The sequence below is a fragment of the Alligator sinensis genome, unplaced genomic scaffold (assembly GCF_000455745.1).
Source record: "Alligator sinensis unplaced genomic scaffold, ASM45574v1 scaffold98_1, whole genome shotgun sequence".
NCBI lineage: Eukaryota > Metazoa > Chordata > Crocodylia > Alligatoridae > Alligator > Alligator sinensis.
Genome location: NW_005842058.1, coordinates 2,584,888 through 2,594,565, shown reverse-complemented (window position 1 = coordinate 2,594,565; position 9,678 = coordinate 2,584,888). Strand labels below are relative to the sequence as shown.

The 9,678-nt window shown below is 44.2% G+C and overlaps 1 protein-coding gene across 1 annotated transcript; it reads left to right on the top strand.

Moving 5' to 3' along the window:
* Window positions 1–2: 2 nt before the first annotated feature.
* On the top strand, window positions 3–8,806 carry POLB (DNA polymerase beta; the record flags this gene model as incomplete). Its single annotated transcript, XM_025203403.1, has 13 exons — window positions 3–82; window positions 171–237; window positions 492–566; window positions 1,330–1,388; window positions 1,697–1,746; window positions 2,616–2,667; window positions 3,008–3,062; window positions 3,152–3,224; window positions 3,712–3,782; window positions 5,301–5,387; window positions 6,835–6,899; window positions 7,593–7,732; window positions 8,294–8,806. Coding segments are annotated over 13 exons (969 nt in total), but the record flags the coding sequence as incomplete, so codon positions are not given.
* Window positions 8,807–9,678: the final 872 nt, after the last annotated feature.

The following is a 9,678-nucleotide window of genomic DNA, read 5'->3' as shown; positions in this document are numbered from 1 at the left end:
TGACGGTGCCGCTCGGTCCCGCAGAGCTGCCCAACTACGAGCGCAACGTGAGCCGCGCCGTGCACAAGTACAACGCGTACCGGTGAGTGCGGCCGGACCGGGCCGGGCCGGGCCGGGCCGGGGTGGGGTGCGGGGGCCGGGCCGCTCCTCAGCAATCTGCTTCCCTGCAGGAAGGCGGCCTCCGCCATCGCCAAGTACCCCAGCAAGATCCGCAGTGGTGCCGAGGCCAAGAAACTGGTAGGTGTCTGCGCCCTGGGGCGGCCGCCCCACCTGCTGTCCCTGCGCGTGCCCCTCGCCTACGGGATTAAGCCTGCACTGGGCTCTTTGGTGCCTCTTTGCTCCAGGCGCGCTGCGGTGGCTGATGGTCAGATCACAACTCCCGCTGTCTGGTGCTGCTGCGAGGCTTTGACGCCTGCCGGACCCTTCTGTCGCCCGCCGGCGCTAAAATCAAAACGGGCCTTTTTTCCTTCCCCCTGCCCCTTGCTTTGCAGGAAGGAGTCGGGGCCAAAATAGCGGAGAAGATAGATGAGTTTTTAGCCACTGGAAAGCTACGCAAGCTGGAAAAGGTCAGCCCTGTTGGTTTATTCTGTCTGACGCTTATTTTCCCTCCTCCGCATGAGCTCCTGCTTACACCAGGCAAGCTTCAGACGGCCCCTGGAGAGAATGAGAGCAGGAAGGGAATGGGTAAAAAGAGCAGGCAGAGAAAACCTAGTGTCTCTGGGACCACCATGGGGTGTGATCAGCTTTTACTGCCACCAAATGCGTGAGGCACTTGTCTGACGTAGACGCTTCCTGCGATACCTTTGTCACCCTAGTCCTGAGATGAAGCGAATCAGGCAGCTGCTTTGTTCCAGACTTGGGCTGTCCCAAATCTTCCAGTGCACTTAAAACCTAACTCCATCTATCCATGTATGTAGTAATGCACATTATGAAGCCTGAGAGTTCGCCAAATAATAAAATATTATAAGGCTAAGTAGTATTTTGCCACTACAGGGCACAGCAAAAATTAACAACCTATTGCCCTTCCTCCCCTGTACCAAACTAAAACCGTTGTCAGATTTTCCATCTCTAGCTAAGGCTTTACACGGTCCCCCAATTTTTGATAAATTCATTGTCAAGCCCAAGAAGGAAATATATTCTGACATGCGGGCTCTCCCCTCTGAACACCGTGTTGAGGTCCCTTCCATGTAGATCTGAGTGAACTGCAGCACGCCTGTAGGTAATGTCGTCTTTTTGCTCTGAACTGTAACAAACCTTGAGTGCAGTAACTTGCTGAGGTACCTCGGCTTACCATGGCCTTGCAAGTGAATGAGAAATATCTGTCTCTAGATCCGACAAGATGACACAAGCTCTTCTATCAATTTCCTGACCCGAGTTAGTGGCATTGGGTAAGGATTTTTTCCTTGTGTACTTCTTTCTGTATGTTTTATGGAACTGACCTACCCGTACGAAATGGTTCATATCCAGGATATCCTTTTCCCATGAGTTTCTTAGCTAGCACAGGTAAAATGTTAACTCCTAGAGAGCCACCTGCTTTTGGAAGCACAGCATTGCAGACAGGCATTATGTGCCAAAATCTGACTGAGGGGTGGTTTCGATACTGGCTTGGGCGGACACAGAGGCAAACAGCAAGCTCAGGCATGCTGCATCAATCTCGCATATGCTGTGTGTGCTTTGCTGTCCTCTCTCTCTTCAGTCCTGCGGCTGCCAGGAAGTTTGTGGATGAAGGAATTAAGACACTAGAAGGTGAGTCTGTACTGCGCATCTCCCTGATTGCGTGGTAGATACTTTGGAAAGACCTGCAATTTATGATGTGAACAACCTGCCCTCTGCAGAGTGATAAGTGATAGCAACAGTGTGGCTAGAGAGAGGCATTCAGATGCTTAAGTCGGTACATAGAAGATGTGCTCTGCATATGTAGTATCAAGGGGGAGATAGTACATTCGTGCAGAGGGTCACACTAGGTGGTCCAAGAGGTCCCTTCCAGCCCCAACAATTCTGTTAAGTTTTCCAAGCAATGCACCCAGGCCTGAAATCTTGTTCGAGAGTCCAGGGCAGTGCATGTACCAACCAGCCTGCTTCAGGAACCAGGTAAGTCTGAGACCAGTCAGGCAGACAGGTGACTTGAGCACCCCTTTTGCTTCAGCAAGTGCAGCGCAGGGTGTGGTAATGCAAAGATGAGTCAGGGTGCCTTAGGCAGTGCCTTACTTAAGGCTGATGACTCCTCCCCAGCTGACATTTAGCAGCTTTGTACTTGCCAAGATGTGTTGTTTTGAGGAGTAGAGCTGTGTCCCCAATCCATGCCCTTGCAGGGAAGAGGGATATTTTAGGGCACAAGGGCGGAGGAGCTCTGAGCCAGGAGAGAACTGTCTCTGAAGCTGGCTTTGTGCTTCCCTCCATGTACTGCTGCTGGGGGTGTCACCTGGTATGCTGCTCCCTGCAGCTTGAGGGGGCTGCCATGGCTTGTTAACACAATGCAGAATCTTATCCTTTACGTCGCTCTCTAAAGCCGCTATTCTTTAAACAATCTCTAAATGAACCTGCCTTACCATGCAGCTTTCTGTTTCCTCAAGTACTTTCCTTTGCAAGTGATCTTTGTGTCCGGCTTCTTCTAGATCTAAGGAAAAATGAACACAAGCTGAACCATCATCAGCGAATTGGGCTAAAGTAAGCATCATTTCTTGGACATTGTTGCTTGCCTTCCATATACACATCCCAAGGCCAGTTTCTTCTTTTAAGCGGCAGTGGCTATCTACCACAAAAATCCCCAGTTCCTGCCTCTTCCCAGCTTTAAATTGTGTTGTATGCAAAGGATAGCAAGGGCAACTTCTAAGGAGCATGAGACCAGCCGAGGGAATCCTGCAGTCATTAGTCTGCCACTGTCTATACCATTGCGGGGTGGGGGGGAACTTGAACAATAGGAAGGCAAGATTTAAAAATAGATCATGCATGGCTACCGTTCTAATAGCTTCCTGCTATACAAAACACTTATCCTTTGTACATGCAGGTATTTTGAGGACTTTGAGAAAAGAATCCCCAGAGAAGAAATGTTACAAATGCAGGTAAAACATCCTTCCCCAAAGAAGCAATGCAAAAAATAGCCAAAGAGGGCCATTCAAATGACTTAATTCTGTTTTTCTTTTTTAAATAGGAAACCGTATTTATAGAGGTAAAGAAACTGGACCCTAGATATATTGCTACAGTCTGTGGCAGTTTCAGGCGAGGTTAGTGCTCCACACTCCCTTTTTTCCCCCCCAGTGGTAGGGGCTGGAGCTTACTGACTGTGACCTGTAGACTATTTCTCCGTGTAAAGTTCACGACACTTCTACAATGTTATGAAAGCACTTTAGCTAGTTGATTACATGCTACAAACCATCGTGGTTGGTTTATGCTGAATGCTCTTGACTCAGTACCCAGTAAAAAAGTATCCGTGTAGTGCAGGTAACTGCCACGGTTGGCACTAACTGGGCAGTCATTTCAAAAGGACCCAGGACACAATCTGCTGTGCTCCAGCAATAATCCTTCCACATTAGGGTAGATGCAAAACAGAGGCTGCACTGTTAATAACTATTCTGTGAACAAAAGGGATATACTCTTCCCTTCATTTGCTCTTGGATTCAAGTGCAAAGCTTCCATTGGTTCCCACAGTCCATTCTTACCTGCTGCCAACACTTACAAGCAAGTACTTTCCTTCACTCTTTATTTTCCCAGGTGCAGAATCAAGTGGGGATATGGACATTCTCCTGACTCATCCAGACTTCACTTCTGAATCAGCAAAACAGGTGCCAGTTTTTCTCCAAAACAAGCATATTTGACCATCAGTCCTTTGTCCATGGGAACCACATACGAACTAATGTGACTTAACTCTAAGTAAGAAGAATGAATAAGACTAATATTAGGAAGAATTTTGCCACTATGTGCCAGATTAGGGATTGGTACAGATTACTTAAATGGTGGAGTCTTCACCATTGTAGGTTTTAACATTCCTGTCAGTGTCTTACTCCCCAGAGCACCAGTAAAATAGTGGTCAGTCCCTGTCTGTCAGCAGGAAAATTCCCTCTCGCCTAATATTGCAGAACTGCTTCACAGTCCTTTGCTGGAAGGACATGGCATGGCCAAAGCCTAGAGAAAGGATAACCAGGCAGCTGCTTGTTCAGTGCAACGTGCATGGTAATTTTTTGTTGTTTTTTTAAAACTAGTTGGATGTTACTAGAGCACTTAAAAGTAATCCTGATTTGTTTTCTTGCAGCTAGTCTGCTGCAAGTGTCTCACCCACCTTAAAACTAAATCTGCTAGCTGAAGAGACCGGCTTTTGTAGTTTTTCCACCAAAAATAGCCACCTTTGCACAAAGCGTTTGGGATGTTAAAATGGAAAACTCTTGTCTGCCAAGATGCTTACAGTGGATGGTATCTGAAACTACAAGCCTTTTAAAAGGGCAGACTAAAAACCAAATAACTTACCTACCAGCAGCATCATGATACCTTGTCACTGAGACTAATTGTACAGAACCCAAGACACTTGGTTCCAGAGATACTAATTTCTACAGACAGGTTATACAGTTCAAGTAGAATTGACAGATATAAGACTTGAGAAGCAAATTTCCCCGGTTTATCAGAAACCTGTGTGTTGATGTCTCCCTTCTCTGACCAGCAAAATTAATACTGAGAACAGAGGTTCAACAGGGGACAAGGGCACTGTTAATGTAGCCTGGGTCTTATTAAAATAAACACTTGCTGTTACTTAAAGTCTAAATGTTAAAAGTTTTCTGTTGCACTGGGAGAGATTACCACACCCGTCACGTACTTAACAAAAAAACATTGCTTACCTTCACTAAAAGGGAACTAGGAAAGTGTGTGCCTGGGACCACTGGGTAGAAAACAAGTCAGAATATGTTTTAGTTTACACTACAAAATAGCCACGGGGTTTTACAGAATATTTCAAAGTTAGAGCAAGGTCCCTTGGACCTATAGAAACACTTAACCCACAAAAGGCAAGAAATAACATTAAAAATGGTCCATTTTCTTTAAAACCAAATCTAATGAAAGAACTTTACATTCTGTTTTCTCTAATAACAGAGGCTTAAAAAGTATACTTTTTCTGTAGACTATTTTACATTAGTTATAATAATTTTATTTTTAGTTTTCCCCAATGCCTCCCTCTCATTCTGAAAAATTATGTTCTGCCAGTTAAAGATCAGATACCTGGACATACTGTATATACGCAAGTGTTGCTGGGAAAACACTCAGGATCCACCTTTAACCTGTCAAGTGGTTTTCTTTTGCTTTGACATGCTTGCCAGCCAAAACTCCTGCATCAAGTTGTAGAACAACTGGAAAAAGTCCATTTCATCACAGACACACTGTCTAAAGGAGACACCAAGTTCATGGTGAGGATTTTTTTTGTTTCAGGTGAAGAGCATAACCTTACTGATGCATGGGAACTGTGTGGGGTGTGCAACAGGTTTATGTAGTAACTGGCTCGTAACACTTTAGTGCTAGGAACTGTAACATAAGAGAAATCTAAAAGTACATTTGCGTGACAGAAATGCATTTTTTCTGTTTTCTTTTTACCTTATGACTTTCTAGGGCATATTTAGCCTTTTACATTCTTATTTTATTTATAAATACGTATATACAAATAAACAATAAGCATATTTATAAATTTAGCAAATATATCTAATATAGGACAACTGTCTCTGATTCTTTTGGTTATGTCACTCTTCATCAATTTCTTAGGAAACCCTCTGCTTATGAAACCTTATGCTGTATGCCTGATTTAGTTGGTCAATAAGGTGCAAACACATCCTTACCCTTCTGACTCACTGTTACTAGCATTCTCATGGCAAAATTGTGACATTATTATTTGGATCATTTATATCAAGGCCTTCTTGTAGGACATTCCTGCCAAACTGCTGAATTTAATCTTGCTCCTGGTTTTACTGGACATGTCAACTTCTTGCTGGCCAAACTAGTTGGAGTATCCAAAGGCCAGAAGCCAGGCATCTGGAGAAGGGATTCTACATGCCCAAACAGCAAGAAGCTGGCTTCTCCTAACTGAAAGCAGGGTAGAAATGCATCTTTAGAGACTAACTAAATTATAGAGAGAGGGAGCACAAGCTTTTGTGAACCCAAGGTTTCCTTATTGCCACCATTGAACAGAAGTTCTTACTAAACTGCTGCACTCGGGTAAGTCATGGAAGAATGCAAACAGCTATTTTTGCAACTTACTTGAGAGTGGTACAGCGGGCAGGTTTTGTCAGTCAGCAAAACCCTTTTTCCACTTGAAATAAGGCAAATCAAAAAACATGTGTGCGCTCATCTCTGTACAGCACAGGGGAGTCCAGGTTGATGGCTTCCTTGGCCTCACTACTGAGCTAGATAACACACATGGGTACACAGCTCCATTCAGAGAAATGAAGAGACCTAACAAGTAAAATCAAATGGGTTCACCTTGTGGTTTAGGTTAGAACAGAGATCTCTCTTCTCATAACCAGAAGTGCAGATTGTGTGCTTTGTAGGAAGGTAAGTGGATTTCACATGTTCTGTATCAAATGCAGCCCTGACTGGAGAAATCAAAGGGATACTGGAAGCTTAGTTGTCCTGGCATTTTTTCCCTTGACTGCAATTCTTTTGCTCTGTAGTAGCTTTCTCGAGGTGATTAGCTAGGAGCATAACTTCAAATGATTAAAGTTTAACCAGCAAAAACCCATTATTCACAAGAGGCGGCATGTGACTACATAGCTGCACAAATTTTAGTGCCTGCATTTAAAAGTAGAGGCTCTGCACAACTTTTCCATCTCATTTTAAATGTCTGCTTTCTTTCTGTCCATTAAGGGGGTGTGTCAGCTGCCAAACAAAGAAGATGGAACCACCTATCCATACAGAAGAATTGACATCAGGTAAACCCACAGGAGAGTAAATTCCTGGTATAGAATAAAACAGATGGTTTAAAATTCTGCATTTTGTACCCCCTTGTCCTCCAGAATTGGGAATGATTCCGCTTCCTCCTGTCATGGGGCATTTTTGAGAGCAGTGTGTTCCAGCTCATGACTGAAAAATAAATACCCCTATTCCTCCATCTCCAGGGCAGGGACTGGCATGATAATTCTTCCTTCCCAGAGAGCTTGAGCGGGAATGTTTGTCAGTGCATACCGCACTGCAACCACAGAATGGCTGAATAGCTGTAGTTCGTGGGAAAGGGTAGTTGGACCTGACTGCTTGTGGGTGTTCTGGTAGGCTGGATTTTCAGAAACATGCATTCCACCCACAGCTGCGTTCAACAAATATTTAAAGTTTCACACTGTAATGCAGGGACAGGCAATTATTTTGGGCAGAGGGCCCCTTACTGAGTTTTGGCAAGCCATCAAGGGTTGCATGACAGGCAACCAGGGTCAGATAAATATTTTCTAAATGTTTAGAGGCCCTGAAGGCCAGATAGAATGGTCTGGCGGGATGCATTTTGCCCACCCCTGCTGTAATGCCTGCAAAAGCTTTAAGGTTCGCTGCAACAGGCAGTGAGTCTTGGGAAACTATGCATTGGCTAGATAGCAAACTTTTGTCCTAAGAGTATTCTCTCTGATCTTTTACCCTAGGCTGATTCCCAAAGATCAGTATTACTGTGGCGTACTGTACTTCACGGGCAGTGATATATTCAACAAAAACATGAGAACCCGTGCCCTGGAAATGGGCTTCACAATCAATGAGTACACAATCCGTCCCTTGGGAGTCACTGGTGAGTCTGGCTTCCACACTTGAGCGCTCTTTCTAGTCCCACCATGGTCTGGAGAGACCTCTACAAACAATGATACATCCGTTTGCTTCAATCAGTATTACAGTTAACTCAATGTAGCATCTAACTCTGTCATCAGAAACCTTCCTTATCCCCAGTCATGCTGTCACACAATATTTCCATTCTGGGCCACCTTAATTCTGTCAAGTGGAGTTTTGTGAGTGTACAGAAGACCTGGTCTTTAAGTGCTGTGCAAGACAGGCATCCTTTTTCAGGAGCTGTTACAAAGCTATCTGACTTCTTCATTTGGTTTGTGACAAAATTGTTCACATGTTAAGAGCAGGAGGAGTTAGGCACTCAAATCCACCTCTGGACCTGGCCCCTTGGTGCTTTACAGCAGGACATTTTGCCCCTTATTGCATGAAAGGAAAAAGGTTAGCACTTCCATTTCTTTCCACAGCTGCTTGGCAATCAGACTTCATTCTAACGCTGCTCTGTTCACACTGAGATTCTTACTCCTGTAACACCTTGCCTAGTTACTGTCATTCTGTATTGTGCTTGTAGGCATTGCTGGAGAAGCCCTGCCAGTGGATAGCGAAGAAGACATTTTTGACTACATCCAGTGGAAGTATAGAGAACCCAAGGATCGGAGTGAATAACTTGCTCACATAGGTCTGTCACCCAGCGCCCCCTTAATTTGTGGTTTTTGAGTTGTAGGGGGTTTTTTTAGGAACACTCAGGCCTGAGCCTAAGTGCACCATTTATTGCTTGACCTTAACTGCAGAAGGCAAACAGACATATCATGGATGCTGTTTTTAAATAATTCCATAGCACAAGTGTAGAACAAGCTGTAAAGATTAAAGTCACTTAATATTGCTACTTGATGTTCTTCCTTTTATTCCAAAGTATTGTCAGTGCAAATAAAATTAATTTGTTGGTGTTAATTTGGCACAGTACTAAGAAGTCTGCAAAGAAAAGGAACTGCTCATCTTTCTCTAAAGCGATCCCAAGAGAAAGTTGCTGCTTAAATTGGGAATTGATATATATTTACTTTTCCAATAAACAGCATTGTCATTTCTTCTCCCTTCAGTACCATCTTTGTTCAGAAGGATCAAGTTTTGTTTCATTACTGCGTCTCTCTACCTTTAAGCCAGGGGTGGGCAAAATGCGGCCTGGGGGCCGGATGCAGCCTGCCAGGCCATTCTATCCGGCCTGCAGGGCACCTAAATATTTAGAAAATTAATATTTATCTGCCCTGGTCTGCCTGTCATGCAGCCTTCAATGGCTTACCAAAACTCAGTAAGCAGCCCTCTGCCCAAAATAATTGCCCACCCCTGCTTTAAGATGTGGTTGTTAAGCAAGGGCCAATATTATTCAATGGCAGCTTCTGCGTGATGCTGCTTGTTCAGGCTTTCATTAAAATACATGTATTCATCATAAATGCATGTTTGAAATATTTACCACACAAATGGCTGCTTGGGTGCTCCAGTAAGTAAATCCAAAATAATGAAGCTCTCTCTGCGACATCAGCTTCAGACTGGGTGCTATTCCACCTACCCAAAACATGTAGCTTAGCTGGATACATTTTTCTGAACCACAGCAAACAAAGTCTAGTGCTTCAGATTTCAAAATCAACTGCATGCTTAAATACCATCCAGGAAGAGCACACACCAACTGCTGAAACTTCCTTAGCCTGGCAAAGGGTTTTTGAACCCGAAAGCTTGCTTAATAAATATTCTCCAACTATTTGGGTTGGTGTAATAAAAGATATCAAATTCACCCAAGGAACCTTGTCTGCCTATGTCCTTAGACCAACACGGCTACAACCTAACCCCCCCCCACACACACACACAAATACCCTGCACTTTAACATTTCTCTCCTTTTAAACACGCTGAGCAGGTTCGGCACAATTTCAGTTATTTGCTGTTTAACATGAAGTGCTGAGGAA